General features: G+C 45.1%; 1 protein-coding gene across 1 annotated transcript in view; it reads left to right on the top strand.

The window, feature by feature from the left end:
* The window catches only part of RADX (RPA1 related single stranded DNA binding protein, X-linked), a gene marked incomplete at its 3' end in the record, with an annotated part of 178,989 nt that overhangs the window by 37,732 nt on the left and 115,553 nt on the right, over positions 1–25,704 (top strand). The window contains exon 4 of the mRNA XM_082264176.1: positions 24,169–24,277. Within this exon, the coding sequence (XP_082120302.1) occupies positions 24,169–24,277 (109 nt within the window). The remainder of the gene's footprint in view (positions 1–24,168; positions 24,278–25,704) is intronic.

Genomic DNA, 25,704 nt, shown 5'->3' with positions numbered 1-25,704 from the left:
AGAGGGGGAGAGGACTTGGAAGTGCTGCTGCAGCTGTTCTGATGGCTGGCAGTGTTGTCAGAAGAATCCGCTCTGTGTACAGTGTGGTACTAAGTGTTATTCCTCCTGACCATCCAGCTATGGTATTTCCACACTGCACACAGAGCTACCCCAAATTATCGCAGCAGGGTGGTCAAGAGAAGTGCACTCTGCCCCACACAGCATTCAGAGCAAGCTGGGAGGTGGGCATCCCTGAAATCCCGGGGAGCAGAGCCCAATCCAGTACCCCCCTAGATTCGGCCTTAACTTGAAACCAAAAATTAAAAAAAGAACCAAATGGAGTCATCTTGAAAAACAAATACGGCTATATCTCTTTGAACTGGCACTTTAAACTGTAAGGGTGTTTTTTTGGAGTATGAGAAAAATGGAGTGTGAGAGAACTGGTAGGAAGATGTAAAGTCACAAACACTCCAAAGGAATGGACTTTGTGTGTTTATTGTAAAGACAACATTTTTATAAGGTTTAAGTCACTATGTTGCCTTGAGAATGTGAGCCTATGAGGCCCCAAAATGTCGCTTTCTTATGCCTTATGTGATGCTGTCCTCAAAACATGTGAACCTCCAATAATTCGGGTGCTGGTAACTTTGTGTCTTGTGTTTTTTTTTTTTTCTCTCTTCGACTCCATATGGGCTTCCTTGAGTGAAAACTGGAGTACCTGAAAGAAAAACTCTTCAGAAAAGAATACAAACTCCATGCACTCAAGCTCTGTTAGAAACCATCTGGGTTCCCACCAGACTCGCTAGTGCCTAATCTCTGTGCCAGCTGCCTACTGCCTGAATTTCATTGTTTTTATGGAAGGAAAATTTGATAGCTAAAAAGAAAATTACCCTTATGCAGGTTTCATATACTGGTAATTCATGGGATGAAATCAAACCAATTAAAGTAGTGCTGTAATGAACCATTTCTAACCTCTATATTATAGTCAAGCAGTATTGTGCTTCGTGGCTCTTACATAAAGGTCAGTATAGCCATCCGTGGGGCCTGAATTTTGTGGTCTATGCTTACTGGTCATGCAGTGCTATAACTCCAGACTTTAACTCAGAGTAGGTTGGCATCCTGTGTTCTTGAACTATCTTGTTTTGACAAGTTGATAGGATTTGTTTCGGTTTCCCTGCATGAACTAAGCAAATTACTTGTCAGAGGCTGATGGATGAGTCAAGGGCCTTATTACTAGAAAGGGGCTGGCTGCAAACCACCAGGGTGAGACGCCTCACAATGCGGCTAATATGATCTATTGCTTAGAACTGGCTGAAGTCGTATTTTTCTGCAGTCGGAATGGGAATCTACAGAAGCCTTTTTTCATTGAATTATTTATTAATGAAAAACCAAATGTGTGCTTTGCAGATCAGATTTAATAAGCAAACTTGTCTTTTACTACTTTTGTTATTTCTTCCATATTTCATTGGTTGGTGTTATGTAATTGGGTCTCAGAGTGCATCTGCCTGTCTTTAGTCTCCCATTAGGTATTACTGTTACAGCAGATTTTTACAGAAGTACATATTAAATATTCTTTTATCTGTTAACTTTTCACAGTTACCCAAATATGTTTCACTCTTCAAAGGTAATAAACCTAACGATCAGATTTGTTCATTTGTGTCGTGCCTGTCTCGATGGAGATATGATTTGTGTTGTGTTGCTGAACAAAAGAACTTTATTGAAAATGTTACTACCAGGTTTCTGGAGTTTTTCTTATAAGCAAGGCTGTTTTGTACTAGTGGTAGTAGTGTAATATTGGTATTTAACAAAAAAATATATTGAAGTTTACCAATCCTTTTTAATGTGGCAGCTTAATTTGTTTTGTTTTTTTGTCGTGTGTTTGTTTTTTTCCCCATTTATACCTGGTGACACACTTCCGGTCTTAGGGTCCTTTCACACGGCCGCTCCGTGTGTCCGCAAATCATCCCATCCGTTTGCGGATGATTTGCGGACATAATGTAACTGAATGGCACTGCGAGTGTCAGCGGAATACCATCCGCTGACACCCGATTTTCCTCCTTTCAGTTCTGTTCCGTTTTTACGAATGGAACAGAACCCCATTTTTCCTTCCGTGTAAAAAACGGAAAGGAAGGAAAATCGGATGTCAGCGGTGTCATCCGCTGACATCCGCAGTGCCATATACTTACATTATGTCCGCATATCATCCGCAAACGGATGGGATGATATGCGGGCACACGGAGCGGATGACAGAAATGTCATCCGCTCCTTGAAAAAAAAAAAAAAAGTCCTGCAGCGGACCTTTCACACGGAGCGGCCGTGTGAAAGGACCCTTAAGCTGTGTGTCACCACTTATCGAACTTTGGTTGGCCCATGGAAACCTTTTCCATCAACTTCTGCAGCCAAACAGCTGCAGCCGCTGATCATTGTATTCTGACAGCAGTGGGTGCTGCTGTCAGAATACAGCGTGCTGGGGGGGGGGGGAAATCTGGTTTTTTTGTTTGTGGTTTCCCCCCCCCCTCCCCCAGCCACCCAGCTGAAGAAAGTGTATGGCCAGTTTTAGGGTGACTGCACTCTGCAGGAGCAATGGAGCCATCCTTGGACAGCATCATCGTGGGCCTGTGGAGGGGGCAGTGTTTGATGCACTAGCAGATTTAGATGGGCTTGATTTGAGTTAGCCATTTGAACGGAATGTTAAACCCCCTTCCTGCCAAGGCCTTTTTTCAGCTTCTGGCATGGTCATACTTGACAATTGCTTGGTCTTAAAACACTGTACCTAAATTAATTTTATTTTGAGACAAACCATATTATATGTATGTATATATTTATTATTTTATTGTTTTATTTTTTTGCAGTTTATTCACTACTGGGTTTAATTATTGCTCTATAAAGCTATGTAAAGGAAGAAACTAAAATTTTGGAAAATAAACCTTTCTCTTTCTTTCGTTGAAGGTCACAGCACCATATCTTCTTGACCCTTGGTTTATGCTGCCTCCTACAGGAGTAGGACGCCAGGCAGAAAAAAGTTTGACTATGTCTATAGGGCAGTCCCAGGAGGAATACCCCCACTTCAAACTATAGGTCTTCAGTTTTTCCTGCCTAGTCAGGAGTAAAAACTGAATGTTTTGTTTTTATTTTTATTTTCTGTTGCTGTTGCTGCGACAACTGCAATCAACTGCCGGACTAGGCGACGCACTGGATATCCTACATCCTTAATGCCTTCCTAGTCTGGCCAGCGAGTGCGACCAGACCATAGCTCCACACTAGGTTGGCCACGACATAGGCCCACTGGACGTGGGCTGGCCGTTTAGTTAAACGCCTCATGAGGACGCATAGCCCTTGTTATGACCTGTGTTGCAGCATGCCTCTGTCCCGAAGCACCCCCATTCCAAGATTGTGGGGTGGCCTGCCTGGAGTGGTGCCCACACAGTTCCGTGGTGTGATGAGTAGTGTCCCCCTCTCCCTTGATGGTCTTTCAGTGGGGATGTGGGCCCCTCACTGGGATGGTCGGACCCCCGGGTTCCCCTTTATCCCCCCAGCCCCTCTAAACTGTCACAGGGTTCTCCAGGCTGAATAAATCCACCTTAATTCCGGTGGAGGAGTCTCCGGTTTTTGAAAGATCCTTTTGACAGGAGAGCCAAGACTTTGGTCCGCCACATGTTGACTTTGGCCGGTTCGGTCCTTAGGTCGATGTTCACCATAGCATTGGTGTCCCTGACTGGCTTGAGTGGGCTAAGATTTTGCGCCAGGATCTGGAGTGGGAACAGCTTCCACCTGCCTTTGTGGAGCTGGTGGACTATTTGGTCCAGGGGTTACAGTTCGTCTGTAATGCCTCTTTGGATGCGGCTCCCTTGGTCTCTGGGCTGTCTGTGACAGCAATGATCTGGCTAATCTACTGGTCTGCGGACTAGACTTTTGAGAAAGCCTTATGTGATCTTCCCTTTGTGGGGAATATCCTGTTTGGAGCCTCCCTGGAAGGACCAACTCCGGAGGTTCCAGGAGGACCTGGTCTGGTATGCCGAGAGTGGGTCCTTCCAGAACTGCAGACAAGCCCTCTTCTGTCTGAAGGGGTGCCATCACCCGTATTTGGGGTGGGGGGAGGACGTCACCGCATCCTTCCGGACCCGTGGACCTCCCTGATTCAAGATAAGTGGGTCCATGAGCTGAATAAGTCTGGCTACAGTTTTCGGTTTTGTCCTCCAGAGAGGTTCTTTTCTTCCAACCTGCATTTATCCTCAGACCACCTGCGAGGTCTCTTTGGAGCAGTGAAAAACTTGACACTGCAAAGGGTGGTTGTTCCAGTGTCAGAATATGAACGATTGCTTCATGGGTTTTATTCAAACATTTGCAGCTCCCAGGAAGGAAAACGAGCTGCGTCCAATTTTGGACCTCAAACTCTGAACCGCTTTGTGCGGGTACAGATGTTTCGAATAGAGCCTGGCTATAATGAGTTTCACAGCCAGGAATATGTGGACCATAAGTGTGCGATAAACCTTCGGGTAATCATGGATACCTAAGTGGAGGATGGCCAGTGCATGGTCAGGTTGTTTGAGAATGCCTGAAATTGTAGCCATAGCAGTAACGATTTGTTTCCAGTAACTAGAGATACCCACACAAGACCAAAAAATTTGGTAAATATTGGCTGGTTGGCCACATCCTCGCCAACACAGGGGTGAGTAGGATGGAATGAATTTTGCTAGTATAACCGGGGTTTTGTACCACCTAGCAACTATTTTTTGGGCAAGGTCCCAGTGGTTCATGCAATGTGTTGCGGTAGTTACCGCTTGAAATGATTTGGACCATATCAGGGGAGAAAATTGTGTACCTAGGTCCTTTTCCCATTTGGTCATGGGTATGGTTTTGGAGAACGATAGCTTATCTCCTAACAAGTTGTAAATTGGGGAGATGCCTCTCAACTTATCGTCAGGAGTGGTGAGAAAAACCTGAAGATGGTCGTTCGTGTGGATAATTGGAGGAGGGTATTTAAGGAGAAACCTATGGATCTGCAAGCCATACATAGTGTTTCCCAAGCCATACATAGTGTTTCAGGATAGATGTCAGTTCCTGGAGATACTTGTGATGTATAGGAATGGGAATGGTCCTAAACGGGTAGAGTATTTTAGGCAGTTCCATCATTTTGAAGGAGGCTATTCTGCCCAGCCAGGACTGTTCTATTTTGGCCATACGAGATAGATTTTGGCGTATTTTGGCGATCAGAGGTTTGAAGTTAAAGTCTACGATTTTAGCTGTGTCAGCGGCATTTTTGATTCCTAGGTAAGGGATAGACTGGTCAGCCCAAGTATAGGGGAACTGCTGCTTCAAGTGGAGTTTAGTGTGGCTGTTAATCCCCAGGTCCAGTATCAAGGACTTGTGGAAGTTTACCTTATAGTAGGACAAAGAGCTGAATCGTGTAAGGATGTCGTGAATAATTGGGAGAGAGATCAGGGGCTTGTTTACTATTAATATAACATCGTCGGCAAATAGGTTGATTATGTGCGAGGTGCGGTTGACTGTCACTCCAGAGATGAGAGGGTTTGAGCGTACAGCCTCTACGAGGGGCTCCATCATTAGGTTGAATATGGCAGGTGACGGGCCAACCCTGACTCGTGCCGTTTTTAATCGGGAATTCCTTCAAAAGGAAACCAGACATGAACACCCTCGCAGAAGGTTTGGAGTAGAGGGCCAGGATAGCCGAAACTACGGGACCACAGAACCCAAATTTACTAAGCGTGGCTTTCATGTAACCCCAGTGAATCCTATCAAACGCCTTTTTGGTGTCGATACAGAGCAAGAGGGTTTGAGATTTTTGGACACGTACATGGTGAAGTTTGGCGTAAATTTTAATGTCAGTATTAAGGAGTGAGATTGGGCGAAAGTTGGGGGTAGAATCAGGGGGTTTACCAGGTTTGTGTAGTGTGACGATGTGGGCGTTTCCTGTGGAAAGTCTGCAGTTGCGACGGCCGATGTGAGGCAGGAGATTGGGCTGGAAAACTTTGTAGTACTCGTTCATCAGACCGTCTGGGCCCGGCGATTAATCCGACGGAAGGGAGCGAATGATATTTTGAATTTCGGTGGTGGTAATTTCACCGTTTAGAAAGGTCAGTTGGGCTTCTGACAGTTGGGGCAGATTGAGGGAATGCAGAAAATTGGTAATTGCGGGTTCTGTGGGTTGTGTATTAGGGTCATCGCGGAGATTGTATAAGGATCCATAATATTCTGCAAAAGTGTCCGCTATAGCTTGGGGATTTTCAATTTTGCATTTAGAGACGTGGTGGAAAAGGTGGGAAATGGTAGATTTAGTTCTGCGAATTTTAAGTCTTTGTGCTAGGAATTTACCGGCCTTATTGTGGTTGGCATAGTAGGTGAGTCTAAGGCGCCGCATATATATATAGATCGTGTTCCTGGCAAAAGAACTCCCGGAGCTGGCGACGCAGCTCAGAGAGTTGAGAGGCGAGGAGTGTGGACGGGTGAGTCCGATTCAGACCATCAATTTCTCTAATCGCTGCCAAAAGAGAATCAAGTTTAGCAGTTTGGGCTTTCCTTTCACGGGCTTTAGCTTGCACCAGCAGTCCCCGCATAAACGCCTTATGGGCGTTCCAATTAATAAAGGGATTAGTGTCATTCGGCTGATTACGTTTGAAGTACCCCTGCAGTTCTGCAGATAAGACTTTTCTACAGTCTACATCCTGTAGAACAGAGTTGTCACATCTCCACAGGCGAGTTTGACGCTGATGGACCTACCGCAAGCGAGAGTGTAATTGTTGCGTGGTCCGACCATAATATGTCATGGATCTCAGATTTTGTGACTCTCTAGAGCGACAATCTATCCACCAAGATATAGTCCATCCTAGAATAAGTATTATGTCTGGCTGAGTAGAAAGTGTAAGACCTTTCTTCTGCATGCTGACATCTCCACGCCACGCGTCATGCAGTCCCTCGGCCTGCAAGAGTCCACGGAGCGGCGTGGGCCCCTGCCTGCCAGGGGCAGATGAGTCCAGTGTGGGATCTAGGACAGTGTTCAGATCACCGCATACCACGACAGTTCCCTGTCTGCACCCTCGAGATCAATTTGAGGAGACGGGTCAAAAAATCTCGATTGGTGCAAGTTGGGAGCATAAGCATTCACAAAGGTAAAAAGAGCATTGTTTAATTTGCAAACTAGCACTATATACCGACCGTTAGGGTCCAGGATTGATTCAACCAGTTCGAAGGCTAAGTTACCACTAATGGCGAGGAGGACTCCCCCTTTCTTTTCTTCTCTGGATGCTAGAAAAATGTGGGGAAAGTCGCTGTGGGCGCAGAGTGGGGTTTTGTCCCTGTGAAAGTGGGTTTCCTGTGCCTCTATGACATCTGCACAGTGTTGCTTAGCTTCTTTCCAGAGCGAACGTCTCTTTGCGGGGTGGTTTAGGCCCCGCACATTGAGGGACATTACCGTGATAGACACGGGGACCTAGGTAGTCCAATCTTGATCCAACGTTGGAAGACAGTGGAAGATTCCAGGATGGGTCCAGGAGAAGGGAAGAGGTAAGCAGTGTCAAAGCGTTCAGTAGGGACTGCCAGGCCTGAACGAAGTGGTCGCAGTCCCAGGCAGGCCTGAGGTTCAAAGTTGCTGGGATGACTTCCAGATGAAGTTAAGTGTGAAGGCAAGCTTTGAAAACCTACCAACAGCAAGGTATGTTGAAGAACAAAACAAAAGAAAAAAATGATGGTAAAAAAGGTGGACCTACATAAGTCCATGCAGCGCATGCTGCCGATTCAAGCAGAGGACAGGTACGGTGGTGGGTACCTAAAGATGAGCCCAGGGAGGCTTGTGGTGACGTGGTTGCGAAAGACACCTAACATTAGTTTTCTTCTTGTGGTTATTCCGTCTAGGGCGGACTACTTGCCAGTCAGGTGTGAGATGCCGGAGGTCAGTAGCAGATTCTCGGTGACCAGGAAGTGGGGGATGAGCAGAGTCTTGGGGGACGATACCCCAGTCTCGCAGGAGTTTGATGCCATGGTCCACCGTTGTAATAAGATGCGAGGAACCATTGTATGTCATGCTCAATTTAGCCGGATATTTCCATTTGTATACCACGTTGTGGTTTCTGAGGGCTTTAGTGATCGTTGACATATCCCTCCGTTGCTGCAAGGTGTGTTTCGAATAATCCGGAAGGAGTTGTAGGGATTGCGCGTGAGTAGGGATATTGTCCTTGCGCCGGAAAGCTTCCAATATGCGCTCCTTGGCCTGGTAAAAGTGCACTCTTAGAATGACATCCCTCGGAACTTCCTGTGGCAGGAAGGAGGGCTTGGGAACTCGATGAACTCTGTCCACCGTCAGGTCTACAGAAGTAAATGAAGGAACCAGTTCTTTGAATAGCGACTGGACATAGTGGGGAAGCTGCTGTGGGGTGACAGTTTCAGGGACGCCCCTTATCTTGATATTGTTACGGCGTGACCTGTCCTCCAGGTCCGCCAATTTATTCTTGATCATAAGGAGGTCATCCTTGTGGGAGTTATGGGAGTCAACTAGCACATTATAAGATACCGCTACTTCTGACAGTTTGTAATGTTCTGGTACCTCTGGTACCCTTTATTTCATTCCCCATTCAGGTATGCTTCCACCATTCTCTTTTGGTAGGTGCGCATACACCTTTAAGACCGATGCTGTCATCACTGAGCGCCGCAGAGCGGCTATTTCAACCGCCGGCGTTCTCACTCACATGTTCGTTCAACCTGCCTTGAAGCTCATATGCTCATATGCTCACAAGCGTACCTCGCTGTCGGAACCTCGCTACTGATCCCTGTATCCCGCTACCGGATCACTCGCTCATACCGAACCTCTCTACTACTGCTTGCTATTAGTGATAAGTACCCCGCAGGGGAATCCTCCATAAACCTTCCTACTAAGCTTACACTATCTAGCTCTGCATATTAAGGACTGTTACTATCATCTGCACTGCTGTTTAGATTGCTAGCTCTTGAGCCTACTAACATCTATCCTTGCATTGGGTTAGTCTCTCCTGTATGTCATCTGCTATCCTACCACCTACTACCATACATGATTGCTAACCTATCTGCATCCTACCTGTTACCATCTATACTCTCATGAACATTTCTCTCAAGTGCTGTTCACCTATTGTCACTGTTCATACCGGTCTCTTAGCTCATCACCACTATACTGCTATATACATCTATCACTCCAGGAACATCTTATTGAGTGTGTATATTTGTATGCTGAATCAGACAGACCACAGTGATGAGTCTTGGGAGTTGGAATTGGTATTTCAGCGTATCTCTACATGGCTGCTGAGTGGAGTTTTTCTGCAGCTGCAAATCCATCTTGTTTCAGAAAACGCAGGAGCGTTACAGATTGAACGAACCTAAAATGGATTCAGCAGATTTATCCACTCAAGTGACACAATTAAAACAACAAGTGACTGTGTTAATACACGCTCTTACTGAATTAAAAGAAGACAATCAGGCTCTGAAGCAGCAGGTAACCCGTCTATCACAACTTGCCGCTGCTCAGCCCCCTGAACCCAAAATAAATCCTCCTCTAGTGTTTACAGGTGATCGCAAAATATTTCGTGAATTCAAAAATGCCTGTCAGTTACTTTTCTTGCTAAAACCTCGTACCTACCTTACTGATCATATCAAAGTCTGTACTATTATTTCATACCTAACGGGTGATCCACGGGCCTGGGCAGACTCTCTCTTTGAGAAAAATGATCAGCTTCTCAACTCCTATGCTTTATTCCTAGCGGAACTCGCTAGTCTATATGATGACCCCAATAGGCAGAGTACTGCCGATATTCAATTGAGGTCCTTGAAACAAGGTAGGAGACCTGTAGAAGACTTTGTAGCAGAGTTCAAAAGATGGACCCTTGATTCAGGGTGGAATGATACATCTCTGAGAACTCAATTTAGACTCGGCCTATCAGAAGCCGTTAAAGACGAGCTCGCCCGAGCGGATTTACCGGACACCCTGGATTCTTTGATACAACTCAGTATCAACATAGACAGGAGGCTGCGAGAAAGAAAGGCTGAAAAAATGGGAATGGCATTGTCCAGTCCTTCTCAGATTTCGGCCGTTGACCCTACTCCTATGGAGGTAGGAACCATAAGCCCACCTTTATCAACTACTGAAAGAGCCAGGAGACGATCCAGTAATCTTTGCTTGTACTGCGCATCCCCGGATCACATGATAAGCGTCTGTCCCCTTGTCCGCAAAAAAGAGGGTGAGTGTTCACATGTCCTCCTAGGGGGATTGACAACTTCATTTACTAACCCTTATCTTTTTGTTCGTTTGACATTGCAGTGGGACCAGACTAGGATTACCACTAAGGCCATGATCGACACAGGATCTTGCGGAAATTATATCGATATACGTTTTGCTACTTTAAATAAAGTACCTATTATTTCAAAACCTAAGCCTGTCTCTGTGAGTCTTATTAACGGTATTCCGTTATCTCCTGGCCCAATCACTAATCAGACACAAGCACTCCTAGTCACCACTAACGAGTCTCATACGGAGACCACTACCTTCGACCTATTATCTTCGCCCCACTTTCCCATTGTTTTGGGACTTCCCTGGTTACACACACATCAACCAACCATAGATTGGAAGAAACGGACCCTAACCTTCCTCTCTTACTATTGCGAGAGTACGTGTAACCTCCCGTCTTATGGAAAGATCCTGTCTGTGGTGTCAGATGAGATTGCACCACTATGCTATCAGGATCTGTCCGAAGTTTTTCTTGAGAAAAATGCTCAAGTACTGCCTCCCCATAGGGATTACGATTGCACTATTGATCTACTCCCAAATAGTAAACTGCCTTTTGGTCATGTTTATCCTCTTTCGCAGGATGAACTTTCCCATCTCAAGGAACACTTGGATGAGAATTTGACAAAAGGTTTTATTAGACCTTCCACTTCTACAGCTGCAGGACTTTTTTTTGTCCGCAATAAAGACTCAAGTCTCAGGCCTATTATCGACTATAGGCAATTGAACGCCATTACAGTAAAAGATCGCTATCCTTTGCCGCTTATCCCTGAACTCATTGAACAAGTGCGTGGAGCTACCTACTTTTCAAAATTGGACCTGAAAGGGGCATACAATCTAATCCGAATCCGTGATGGAGATGAGTGGAAGGCAGCATTCAGAACCAGATACGGATTGTTCGAATATCTTGTAATGCCATTTGGGCTATGTAACGCTCCCGCAGCTTTCCAACGATTCATAAACGATATCTTTAGAGACTTACTTGATGTCTGTGTTGTGGTATATCTGGACGATATACTTATTTATTCACGATCCTTGTCTGAACATATAAAACATGTAAGACTTGTGTTATCCAGATTACTCACACACAATCTATACGTGAAACTAAAAAAATGCTTATTTCACAAAGAAGAAGTATTATTCCTAGGATACATCATATCCAAAACAGGAATCAAGATGGATATGAGTAAGATATCCTGTATTCAGGATTGGCCTATACCAACCACCCGCAAAGCACTACAGCGATTCCTTGGATTTTCAAACTTCTATAGGAAGTTCATCAAGAATTTCTCTGCCATTGTGAGACCTCTCACACAACTCACAAGTATTAAGAAACCATTTAAATGGTCAGATGAAGCAAATGAAGCTTTTCGCTTGTTAAAAACAAACTTTACCTCTGCTCCCATTCTACGCCATCCAGACCCATCCCTCCAATACATTCTGGAAGTAGATGCGTCAAATATGGCAGTAGGAGCAGTACTCTCCCAACGACCAACGAATACTTCACCACTCCATCCAGTCGCCTTCTTCTCTAAATCTCTAAGCAGCCCAGAGGTGAATTACCCAGTGGGTGAAAAGGAACTGCTTGCTATAAAACTGGCTCTGGAGAATTGGCGACATCTACTTGAAGGCACCCGATTACCAATACTCATATATACAGATCATAAAAATCTTCAATATCTTCAGACTAACAAAACCCTCTCCCACCGGCAGGTACGATGGTCACTATTCTTCCTAAGATTTAACTTCCTAGTGACCTACACACCTGCAGACAAGAATAAAAAAGCGGATGCGCTATCACGGTTAACTGAAGATAATTGCTCCGAAATCCCTTCCGTTCCTATAATACCCTACAAGCGTATTATTGGGGTTGTCCGTTCCTTGAAGGAAGAGATTCTGCACAGTATAGGTTTGGATTCACCTCCACCACAACTAAGTGCTGATGCAGAAGGCTTCCTCTACTACAACGACAAACTCTACATACCCCCTACTATGCGCACCAAGATCTTGGAATTGTCACATGATGTGCCTATGGCAGGACATATGGATATGACAAAGACCCTTAATTTGCTTACCAGGCAGTTTTGGTGGCCTGATATGAAGACATCTATACAAAAATTTGTCTCTTCATGCAACGTCTGTGCCAGGTCCAAAATTGACACTACAAAACCATCCGGTCTACTATGCAGTCTACCAATACCCCAGACTCCATGGGAAGTTGTGTCCTTGGACTTTATAGTAGAACTACCACCTTCCAAAGGATTTAATACCATTTTAGTGTCAGTGGACCATCTGACAAAGATGGCACATTTCGTTGCTATTTGCAGACTACCTTCGTCCAAACAAACAGCGGAACTACTGATGAAACATGTCTTTAAGTTACATGGAATTCCAAAAACTCTTTTGTCTGACCGTGGATCACAATTCATCTCCAAGTTTTGGCAAGAACTATGTCACATACTACGAATTGAGCGAAAGCTAACTTCTCCCTACCATCCTCAGACCAACGGACAGACTGAAAGAGTCAACCAGTGCATCGAGCAATATTTACGTTGCTACACATCATACCTACAGGATGATTGGGTGGATCTCCTCCCTCTGGCAGAATTTGCCTACAACAACGCAACCCACAGTACGACCAAACAGAGTCCGTTCTACTTGAACTATGGGTTTCATCCCACTATTCTTCCACCACGCATCCTTCCATCAAGTAACCCAGTAGCCTCAGACTATCTTACCCAAATAAAAGACTCTCTGGGTTTACTTAATACTACCATCTCACACGCTCATAGTCAACAAAAAAAGTACTATGACCTTCGTAGAAGACCTTCTCCTCAGTATGCTATTGGGGACCTCGTTTGGCTATCAACAAAAAACTTAAGATTAAAGATCCCTAGCAAAAAGCTTGGGCCTCTATTCTTGGGACCCTTCCCAATCAGGAAACTTATTGGAAAAGCTGCAGTACAGCTCACATTACCAACAAACCTCAAGATACATCCCATCTTCCATGTGTCGCTACTGAAGCCCCATGTTCCTGACCAAGGAATAAGGCCTACCATCCCACCTCCACCTCCTGTACAAGTTGAAGGCGGAGAAGAATATGAGATAAAGTAGATTCTGGATTCTCGTATCCACAGAAGAAGACTCCAATATCTAGTACGATGGAAGAACTATGGGCCCCAAGACGACACCTGGCTGGATACCTCTGATATACATGCCCCTAGACTGATTCGCAATTTTCATGCGAAATACCCGGAAAAACCAGCTCTAGAGGCCTTCAGGAGCCGGCCTTAAGGGGGGGGTACTGTAATGTTCTGGTACCTCTGGTACCCTTTATTTCATTCCCCATTCATGTATGCGTCCCACCATTCTCTTTTGGTAGGTGCGCATACACCTTTTAAGACCGATGCTGTCATCACTGAGCGCCGCAGAGCGGCTATTTCAACCGCCGGCGTTCTCACTCACATGTTCGTTCAACCTGCCTTGAAGCTCATATGCTCACAAGCGTACCTCGCTGTCGGAACCTCGCTACTGATCCCTGTATCCCGCTACCGGATCACTCGCTCATACCGAACCTCTCTACTACTGCTTGCTATTAGTGATAAGTACCCCGCAGGGGAATCCTCCATAAACCTTCCTACTAAGCTTACACTATCTAGCTCTGCATATTAAGGACTGTTACTATCATCTGCACTGCTGTTTAGATTGCTAGCTCTTGAGCCTACTAACATCTATCCTTGCACTGGGTTAGTCTCTCCTGTATGTCATCTGCTATCCTACCACCTACTACCATACATGATTGCTAACCTATCTGCATCCTACCTGTTACCATCTATACTCTCATGAACATTTCTCTCAAGTGCTGTTCACCTATTGTCACTGTTCATACCTGTCTCTTAGCTCATCACCACTATACTGCTATATACATCTATCACTCCAGGAACATCTTATTGAGTGTGTATATTTTTATGCTGAATCAGACAGACCACAGTGATGAGTCTTGGGAGTTGGAATTGGTATTTCAACGTATCTCTACATGACTGCTGAGTGGAGTTTTTCTGCAGCTGCAAATCCATCTTGTTTCAGAAAATGCAGGAGCGTTACACAGTTTAGCCTCGGTGACATGTACCCTTTGTCCCAGTTCCTGCACTTCAGCCTTGCATTGGTGGATTGCAGTGAAGAGATTTGCATGTAAAGGGGCTTTTAGTGAGAGCATCATCTCTTTCATGGTAACGTCAGATGAGCTGGCCGGTGGTTGGGAATTGTGCTATGGGATCATTCTGTGTGTTGTAAGCAGGAGAGGGTACCTGAGAGTGGTGTGGAAGTCCAGACTCCATTACGTCCCTGTGGATGTCAGCATCCCTGCGGGGCTTGGATTTGAGCGGGCTCCTTGTAGAGGGGGTGCTGGCACCTGAATCTGTGGATGGAGAGGCAGAGCTGTGCAGGCCTGCAGCAGTGGCGTCCTTCTGATCCAGCTCCGGTGGTTGCGGGCCGTCATTCGGGCGGGCAGCGGGGAGGGCGGTCTCCCGCCGCCATTTTGTGGTAGTCCGGAGTGAGGCATCGCGGGGAAGTAAGCCGGTAATTTCTTTACCGGTAAGGCGTCCGGGGGTTTCCTGCGCATCTTTGGGGGGGTGGGGTGGGGTGCAGGGATGTTTCCTACATGCGGAGGTGATGGCAGAAGTCGCACAAAATTGGCAGGTGTCGGCGGATCGGTAAGATTCCCTGGGCTCAGAGCGGAGCTCGCTTACATCGCGGCCATCTTGGTGCGCGGTCGCCATGCCCCCCAATCTGAATTAGTTTTCTGAATTGATTAAAGGACACAACGAAGATCTGTAGATCTTGATTACTACCACCTGCAGAAGTAGGACACTAGGTAAAAACAAAGCCCCTGGTGGCCAACCCATGGTCTTCTAACACAGCCTCCTTTTTTTTTTTTGCCTAGCAACAAGCTGAATACCTATGGATCTTTGTAGTGTACTCGGCTAGCTATATGTGTTTTAGCTGCTGCTGAGGGCTGCAAGAATGCTTTTTGGGACTACCTCCATCCTGATCTGTTAATAATCATAGTAGGTTCTCTGATATCCCTGATGTGAGTTGGAGGATGTCTGGTCCTCCACTGAAGAGCTGTTAGAGAAGGGGCTATTATAGCAAGTAGAGGGTTGGCCATCAGCCAGGGCCACCCTCCAGCTGTGTTTTTGGGTCTGTGTTTAGCGTTCTGCTCATGTAGATGACGGTATAATCCAGCGGCCAAGGTCTACAGATCTTTGCTATGTCCATAAGTAAACTCGGGAGGGGATTTTGTCAAGTACAAAAATATAAATGTATTCATATATGTAGCAGAATCTTACTTTGCCAGATGTTTGTCTTTAAATTATTCTAATCATTGCACTGACTTGCACAATTCTAGCGTACTAAAAAAATAAATGTTTGCTTTCAAGTATTAGACCCCATTCACACTGCCGCGACCAGAAAGTCGCCTCATAAGGGGCGACTTGTTAGTGCGACTTTCAGCGCGACTTGTATGATAGACGACTTTGTACGACTTGGTATTTGGCCAATCAGAATATGATGGTTCTGGGTCATGCTCAATCACACAAAAAAAGTTCTCAAAAATTGTCGTTTTTGATAGAGAGCCAATTATTGAACAAATTATTGAAAAAAAAAAAAAAGATTTATTTGGATTAGTGTCTGGGGGGTCTAAAAAGTGTACCTGTGAAGTTTCAGCTCTGTAGCATGTCCAGAACCAGAAAAAAAGGTAATTTTTCTTAGAATTTTTAGTAGCGCATGGATGGGGCTCCGCTCCACCTGGGCGTTTTTGTTGTAGGCATTTATTGGGCATTTTTTGGGCGTCTTTGGGAGGCAGGCATGACATCTGAACTTCTGTGTAGGGGTATATATACACATACACACATATAGGTGTAATAGGAGCGGAGCCACATCCCTGCAAATAATTTCATTAGCGCATGGATGTGGCTCCGCTCCTATTACACCTGTATGTGTATATATGCATATATGTGTGTGTGTGTGTGTGTATATATATAATATATATAATATATATATATATATATATATATATATATATATATATATATATATATATATATATATATATATATATATATATATATATATATATATATATATATACACCCCTACACAGTAGTTCAGATGTCATGCTTGCCTCCAAAGAAGCCCAAAAAATGCCCATTAAGCGCCTGCAACAAAAACGCCCAGGTTGAGCGGAGCCCCATCCCTGCGCTGCTAAAAATTCTAAGAAAAATGATCTTTTTTTCTGGTTCAGGACCATTTTAATGGAAAGTCGGATCACAAGTCGCTTTTAATAAGATAAGGAGGCGACTCCCATTGAAGTCTATGGGACAAGTCGGATACAAGTCGCCTTAAAGTTGTACAGGACCCTTTTCTGAAGTCGGAGCGACTTCAGTAGTGCCAATTAAGACGGCACTCCTTGATTAACATTGCTTTTGTTATGTCAAGCAACTTGGGGTGACTTGAGGGCACACAAGTCGCCTCACAAGTCGCGGCAGTGTGAATGGACTCTTACATTTTTATTCACCATTTAGGTAAAAACAATTTTCTCTTACGTCCTCTGACAGTCGCCGCCCATCCGTTCAGCCTTCACTAGTGGGTAATGGCGCCCTCTGCAGGAGCAAGCTAGGCAGTTTAAAAGGTTAATAAAAAACTTTTTATACCTAAACACACCTCTAGGGGGCCATCCCTCAGCCATTATCCTGAACCAGATATCATTGTTCCTCAGTTTTATGCTGTCTAGCGTCAGGAGTAGGCTAGCTTTTCCTTGCTGGGACCTAGCATCTCGGTTTCTTTGTTTTTTTTCCCAAAATGTGTTTTTTCTCTTCTGAAAATAGCGTTTTATTTCTCTCACGATCACTAGTTAGTCAGGGATGTTTCCTGGAGGACTACAAGTGACAGCAGAGCTTGGTCTCGCACTGGATAATATAGATCTTTTTATGGAGGCCCAGCCTGCCAACGAGCGTCGCAGGTTACTGGTGCGCCCAGGCCTCGCAACGACAGTACCCCTCGGAATGGGGACGAGCCTGCGGAGATGCATCTTCGCCGGGGGTGTCAACTCCAAAACGCGAAGAGTTTCTAGCATCCCTCCTTGACTGACGGCACCCCCATTTAGGGTGGGACGTCTCCTGTATCAGAGTGGTGCCCGCTTTTCTAGACTGGTGAGTACTAATACCCCCTTGTCCCTGGGACTAGGACCTTAAGGGGTGTTTGTGGGCCCACTATTAGGGGATGGCAGGGCTGGTGGTCTCTGTGGTATCCCCCTTCTGGCGGGTTGGTATGTTTCCCTTATTCCCTGGCCCTGCTGAGGGTGCTGTGCGGGGTACTTGCTCTACCTGGGGGATGTGGGGGGGCTCCATAGCTTTAAGGGGTTATCCCTGGTGTCACCTGTGGAACGCTCTTCTCAAAAACGGCCTATGCCCTCCCAGTCCTCTGAATGAATTGGTTGCCACGGACATCCTCCCTCCCCCCGGAGGGGTCCCTGTCCTCAGTTTCCAAGGGGGAGGAGGAGCAATCTTACTCAGTGGCGCGCGAACAAGCTGCGATGAATGCCCTCATTAGCGCCATTAAGGAGGCTTTAAATCTTGACGATGAGCCCTCTCAGTCCAGTAAGCGGGCTGCTTTCAGGTTCTAAAGGGCCCAGAAGTCAGGTCATGTTTTTCCCTGCCCTGAGGAGTTTCACGAAATCGTAAACGACCAGTGGCGTCGCATTAAACGTATGCTGGTGGTGCCTAAGGGTTTTCACTACCGCTATCCCTTTTTGGAGGCGGAGGACAAACGTTGGACGGTGTCCCCCAAGGTGGGCCACACTGTTTCCAGGCTGAATAAATCCACCTTGATGCCGGTGGAGGACTCCCCGGTGTAAACGGATCCAGCTGATCGGCACGTGGAGGCGCTTTCCCGCCACATTTACTTGGTGGGGGGGGGGGGGGTTCCCTGCTAAAACCTGTGTTTGCCTCGGTGATGGCCTCTCAGGCTCTCACGGCATGGTCCAAGGTGTTTCGGAGCACCCTGGTGGCGGAGTCGGCCTCTCCAACTGCCCTTGACATGGTGGATTACCCAGACTGGGATGTACCTATGTGACGCGGCCTTGGACGAGGCTCTGTTAGTCGCTAGGTTGTCTGCGGTTGGGGTCGCGATCCGCCACATTATTTGGCTAAAAAGCTGGTCGGTTGACCACGCTTCCAAAAAGACGGTCTCTGATGTCCCTTATGTGGGGAGTTTCTTTTTGGGGACACTCTGGATGAGTTGATTAAGGAACTTATGGGGGGTAAGAGTACTCTTTTGCCCCAAGCCACTAAGGGTAAGTCCACCCACGCTAGGCGGGGGCCTTCCTTCAAAGCTCAGCGTGGGTCCTTTCGTGCCTTTGGGGCGCAGGATAAAGGAACATCTTTCAAGCCCTCTGGTGGTCACAAGAACCCGTGGACGGGTAAGCCGGTTCTGCGGCCCAGTCCACCTCTTCCTGAAGGGATGCCCTCACCCGTTTTAGGGGTGGGGGGGATGTCTGCGTTGCTTTCAGGAACCCTGGTTGTCCAGCATTCAGGACAGGTGGGAACACGAGCTGATTCGTTCAGGGTACAAGATCGAGTTTTGATCTCGCCCAGCAGACAGGTTCTTCCCATCAAATCTCCAGCTGACTCCCGATTGTTTAAGAGATCTCATGGGGGCGGTACAAGATCTGCTCGCCCAAGGAGTCATTGTGCCAGTGCCTGCACTGGACAGGTTTCACGGGTTTTATTCCAACCTGTTCACTGTGCCCAGAAAGGAGGGCAAGGTTCGTCCGATTCTGGATTTAAAGTCTCTGAACCGCTTTGTGCGGGTGCGGAAGTTCCGGATGGAATCCATCCGGTCAGTGGTGGCGTTATTGAGTCCAGGGGACTTCCTGGCCTCCATCGACCTTGAAGGGTGCATATCTGCACATCCCTATCTACGAGGGTCATCAGAGATATCTCCGTTTTGTGGTGGCAGGGGAGCACTACCAGTTTGTGGCGTTGCCTTTTGGTCTCGCTTCGACTCCCAGGGTATTCAACAAGGTTTTGGCTCTTGTGCTGGCTTTACTGCTTTTAAAGGGGATTGCGGTCCTTGGTTATCTGGACGACCTCCTGTTAAGGTCGAGCTTTTGTGCAATTTTGACGAGAGATCTGTCCGTGACAGTTCAGACGCTCCAGGAATTCGGGTGGACCATCAATTTTCAGAAGTCGGAGATGGTCCTGGACTTGGTTGAGGCCCAAGTTTTTCTTCCGGAGGACAAACTCCGGACTCTGCGGGACGAGATCAGGTCCCTCAGGGACAACGATCTCTCCTCCTTGCGGACTTGTATGCGGTCTCTAGGTCTGATGGTTTCGGCCTTCGAAGCCGTCCCCTTTGCTCAATTTCACACGAGGACTCTGCAAGCGGAGATCCTGGCCAGGTGGGACAGAACGCCTCAGTCTTTGGACAGGAGGATTTCTCTGAGCCACCAAGTGAGATCGGATCTTTTGTGGTGGCTCCGGTCTCCGACCCTGACACAAGGCCAGTCCTTCTGGCCTCTGCTGTGGACGGTGCTCACCGCGGATGCCAGCCTGTTGGGCTAGGGTTGAGTTCTGGGCACGCTTTGTGCCCTGGGAAGGTGGTTGCCAGAGGAGGCCTCCTTGCCGATAAATGTCTTGGAGCTCAGAGCAATCATGCTTTGTCTGCTTCGTTGGTCATCTCGGCTTCGGGGTTGTCCGGTTCGGGTACAAACGGACAACGCCACGGCGGTGGCTTATATCAATCACCGAGGGGGCACCAAGAGTGCCCGGGCGGCCAAGGAAGTGGCCGAGATCCTGTCTTGGGACAAAACGCAGGTTCCGGCAATTTCGGCTGTTCATATTCCGGGTGTGGAGAACTGGCAGGTGGACTATCTAAGTCGCCAGACCTTGAACCAGGGAGAATGGTCCCTGCATCCGGAGAGGTTTCACCTCCTGTGTGCCCGGTGGGGGACTCCGGACGTGGATCTGTTTGCATCCCGTCTCAACAAAAGGTGGGAAGGTTAGTGGCCAGAACCCGCGATCCTCTAGTGGACACCACAGATGCGTGCCTTGGCATCGGGTGATGTATGCCTTCCCTTCCTATTCAACTGTTGTCCAGGTTCCTCCGCAGGTTGGCGTCGGAACGAATACAGGTCATTCTGGTGGGCCCGGACTGGACCCGTCGGTCCTGGTATGCGGACATCATGCAGATGGTCGTCAAACCTCCCTGGCGGTTTCCGCAGAGACGATCTTCTGTCTTAAGGGCCGATCTTCCATCCTGCTTTACAGTCTCTGGCTTTGGCGGCGTGGCTGTTGAACGCCAGGTCTTGAGAGATAGGGGTCTTCCGAATGCGGTCATCCTGTTGTGCGTTTTACACGTTCGAGAATATTATTCTGAACGAGTATAACGAGTTCTTTTTGATTGATTAATTTCTTTTTAAAAGCATATACCAATCTTAGTGAAACAGTCTGCAGTAGGGAATATATAAGAATATTTATTCACAAGACATGTCTTCACAATAAATGATCAGACTTGAGTGACACAAAGAGATAACCTTACATAAAAGACAAACTTAAAACGATAAATGCAATGTGATATTTAGCTAGACGATGAAAGTAAAATAAAGCAAGATTACGTTTTTCCCAGATGTAGTAGCATAAACCATATTTAAGTGTGCTATATAATCAGACCACAATTTTCTGCGAATTGCGCAATCGATAGTCACTCCACTGCAGATGAAGGGAGAATAGGCTATTTAAAACGTGAGACTAATACGCGTTAAATCTGATATTAATAAAAATGTATAAAAATCGAAAAAATCCGCTCTTAAAGAAAAATCTACATATGGTTAATACGGCTAGGACTGTAATCTCGTTACCCTTAAATATGAAATATAAAACATGTAAGGAAGGAAATAAACAATATTAAGTAATATCAAATAACACAGCAAGGTATATTTACCATATTTAAAATGGCTGCTAGCTTAGAATGGTCGTTACCAGAGTCCTTAAGATGGCTGCCTTCCCAAGATGGTGGCCAGTTAGGGAGGAGTTTTGTTTGGCGTCCTTCAAAGTTTCAGATACATGATGGAGCAAGATAGAGTCTGTATAGATGAGTCTATGCATGGCTGTAGTAGCGTGTGTGTAGTGTGTGTGATGTATGTTGGGCAATGTCCTGTTTCTCACCTGGGCTTCCCTTTTTATATTGTATTGAACAAAAGGGCTGTAAAATTACCATAAGTCAAACCCAGAAGGAGTAACCTTATCCCCATTGGTTGGGATAACTTAACCATTAACTGACAAGGTCATTGGGCGACACCTCTACTGGTTAACCAATATATGGGATATTAAAACTGTATAGTTTCTCCATTTAAGACTATCATAAAAACAACATAATTTATCCACACTCTCATCCTCCATACATGTCCATCTAATATCCACCATGTATCTAAGTAAAGATTGGACCTGGTAACACCATTGAATTAAGAATATTACTAATACTATATATATTGATTGGAAATGATTGATTTACCCATATACTTTACATTTAGTAGCAGTAAGAATTATATAGATACATATATAGTTATATATATTGATACACAACAACTTGTATATGTAAACTTTTCTACACACGGTTTATTTCCGATCAAAATATTATCCATTAAGGGATTATTATGTTAACAACAATACATTCATGATTTGGGACTGGACATAAAATATGGGAGACTTTCTGACCATTTGACACTACTATATGATAGATATAATGTACTTCTCAATAGAAGATTGTCATAACATCATAAGTTCCACAACCCCCTTTTCTATATGATGGGACAAGGATGTTGTATAAGCTTATGATTATATGAAATTCATTTGAAGATGCAGTTCTCATCAGTCTAAGTGACAATGTTTGACACCATCTAGCTTTCAGTTGACAATAGTCTGTATGACACAATCTCTACCCCCCTGTTGGTGTGTAGGTAAATGAATTACAGACTCTAGTCTTTGTCCAGGCAGTTTTCAGTTTGTTTGTCTTCTCATGGTTGAAACAATAGTCTATCTACAGGTGAATGGGTGAGCACAGGTGTTATCCTGAATTTGAGTTTTGGCCATTGTGTGATAAAACGTCTCATGGCCAGAACATAATATTTTATGATCCCTCTGGTTTCTCTCTTTTCATGACCAGGGGAAAAAATGGCTTTTTATCCTTTGAGGTCCGTTGTATGTAAACCCCCCCCCCCCCCCCCCCCAAGGCCGTTCCACCTGGGATAAGCAATTTAGTTGCCTGCCTTTCCAGAGCATTATATTCAAGTTTACCAAACACAATTTCCTTTTGGGGGCAGATGACATAGCTTCTTATCTCAAAGTTCATGTAAATAAAACAATTTCAACAATGGACGCAATGTGTGCTTCAAACTGAAGGGGTTTTGACTCAATCGGTAACAAGGTCATTTGAGGCCTCAAAGTTCACAATTTTTGACCTGTAATAATAAAAATGTATTTCTATTTTGTACTGGAAGTCTAACAATCCCTACCTTGTTGAAGGCTCGTAAAGCTACTTCTAGAAAGATTTATCATCGCAACTGTAAGGCGTATATTGCCTGGTGCGAGTCGCGAGGGTTCCATCCCTGCTCCTTCTCGGTGGCGCTGACCATGATAAAGGGTCAGTTGCCTTAGCCGTCCTATTCCAGTGTCCCTTGGCGACTAATTCTTTGATTCGCACTTTCGTTCAAGAGGTGTGGCATCTGGCTCCCCCGAAGAAGGCTCCTTTGCCTCCCTGGGACCTGAATTTGGTGTTTTCCGTGTTATAACGGCCTCCCTTTGAGAACATCAGAGAGATTCCTCTCCCTGAGTTATGCCAGAAAGTGGCGTTTCTGGTAACTATCACGTCTGCTCGCAGAGTGTCTGAATTGGCGGCTCTGTCTTGCCGTTCGCCTTATCTGGTGATTCATAGGGATAAAGTGGTCTTGCGACCAAATCAGTCTTTTATACCCAAGGTGGTCTCTTCTTTCCACCTCAACCTTTTTGGATCTGGGGGTTATTGCCCTTCCGGTACTGCTTGCTACAAACTGAGGAACAGTGATAACTGGTTCAGGATAATGGCTGAGGGATGGCCCCCTAGAGGTGTGTCTAGGTATAAAAAGTTTATTATTAACCTTTTAAACTGCCTAGCTTGCTCCTGCAGAGGGCGCCATTACCCACTGGTGAAGGCTGAAAAGATGGGCGGCGACTGTCAGAGGACTGAGAGAAAATAATTTTACGGTAAGTTCTTAAAAAATTATATTTTTGATGTACATTTGGCGTTTTTTATTTTCTTGCTGTTTTATAATCTTTGAGAATTATTTGTCTTTTTTATAGACCAGTATTTGTGGTCAGTTTATAAAATGTGCTTAATGTTCTGACCTAAAGACTGATGTGATGAGCTTAGTTAGATATTTTAGCGTTTGTTTTCATTCAGGTCAGACCTATTAATTTTTGCTTTAAAGTAGTGAGTCTTTTTTTTTATTTATTTTTATTAATTTTTTTAATATACCAATTTATACAGCTGTGCTCATACGTTTACATACCCTGGCAGAATTTGATTTCTTGGCCATTTTTCAGAGAATATGAAGAACACAAACTTTTCTTTCACTCATGGTTAGTGTTTGACAGAAGCCATTTATTGTCAATCAACTGTGTTTACCCTTTTTTATTTTTTTTCAAATTATTCTGACAACAGAATTTTCTTTATTTTTGTTCGTTATTTTATTTTATTTTTTCTAAAACAACCTAAGATTGTTTTTAAGGAAGGTTGTAGGGTATAGGTTTAATATAAAGACAAATTGCGGCTGTTGAAATAAAATCAGAATACCATATGTGTGGTTTTGTGGACTTTAGCGTTTTTTTTTTCTCCCCCAGAAATAAGCTTGAATGCCAGAGACCCCATGTCTAAGATTTCTGTTCTTCGAAAAGAGGATGTAAAGCCTGAATGGAGACTGCCAGCAATAAAATTTCAGTTTGTCACAAGGTGGGGATTTAGGAATTACTTGATTTTCCTTGCACATGCATCTGTACTCCTGAATTACATATAAGAAACACATTTTTCTCTATCTTTCATCGACAGACGCAGCTCCATCTTCATTACTAGTAGGGTTATGCTCCTCCCATCAGTAATATGCATTAGGCAGTCAAAAAGCTTAACCACATGGGCTGTCCCTGCAGGCATAACCCCTCACACTCTAACAATCAGTTTGTTCTGCCTAGTGTTAGGAATAGGACCTAGCCCTGCTGGGACTTTGGGCTTTTCTGGAACAGGGAAAGTTGATGATATTCTTTTTTTTTTTTTTTTTTTTTTTTTTTTTCACACTAGTTAGTTCCTGAGGACCAAGATCTAGAGGAACTACAAGCAAACAGCCAGCTGTGGTTTTCGCACTGGATAATCTAGATCCTTAAAGCGGAGTTCCACCCTGAGACATTTTTTTTAAAATAAAAATACCCCCGGGACAGTCAGGGCTAGTGCATTCCACAATGGCTAGCCTCTGATCTGTCCCGGGTCGCACTTACCTGCAAGAAGAAATACTTACCTTGAAAATGTATTGTCCAGCGCTGCCATCTCAGGTGTGGGCAGCTTGAAGTCAGCGCGATCCTCTTCTGTGTCCTCTTCCGTCTTCTTCGGTCCCACAATGCACTGCAGCGGCCCCGCCGTCACTTCCTGTGCCGCAGCATCATCCCTGCACTGCTTCTGGGCATGCCCAGAAGCTGTTTAGCAAGGTATGACGGCGCCCGCACCGGAACTGACATCGGGGCCGGTGAAGGGGCATTGATTCCTGGGAGCGATGACGTTCAGCTCCCAGGAATCATTGCAAAGCCAGGAAGTGACGAATCGCCGTGGCCGCCGAGGGGGAGGAAGAGGAAGTAAGGTAAGTATTAAAAACAAAGGATTCCTGCGAGCTACCTGTCCCTGTTAGATTCTTAAAATGCCGCAAACACTTCACTTCTGATAAAAAGTGTAAAAATCTATAAAATTGTGTTGCGCAGAATAAAAATCTATATAATAAATGCTCTTAATAAATAATTGCATAAGCTGGTACAACCAATGATGTCCTTCCTCAAATAAGTCTGGTGTGCAAATAACAATCAATATCAAATGTAAAAAATATTGGTGAATAAAATTAATATAAAAATAGGATGCTCTCAATAAATCCTCTAAAAACTTTCATATAAGTGTAAAGTGCATATGCTGTGCAATATCCATCAATACATAAAACCACAGTGATAACCCAAAAATAAAAACCTTTGCAAACTAATCATATTATGACGTGCAAATATCCATAAATACAACCAATCTTTTATATATAGTGTCCAATAAACAATAAATAATTAAATATGGTAATATAGTGTCCAAAGTGAATCTGTGCAAATAACAGAAACTATGCTGTGCTCAAAACCACCAAT

Source organism: Pelophylax lessonae (genome assembly GCF_965119305.1).
Source record: "Pelophylax lessonae genome assembly, chromosome: 7".
NCBI classification, from domain to species: domain Eukaryota; kingdom Metazoa; phylum Chordata; class Amphibia; order Anura; family Ranidae; genus Pelophylax; species Pelophylax lessonae.
Note: the sequence above shows the minus strand (reverse complement) of the source record. Positions and strands in the feature narration are given on the sequence as shown.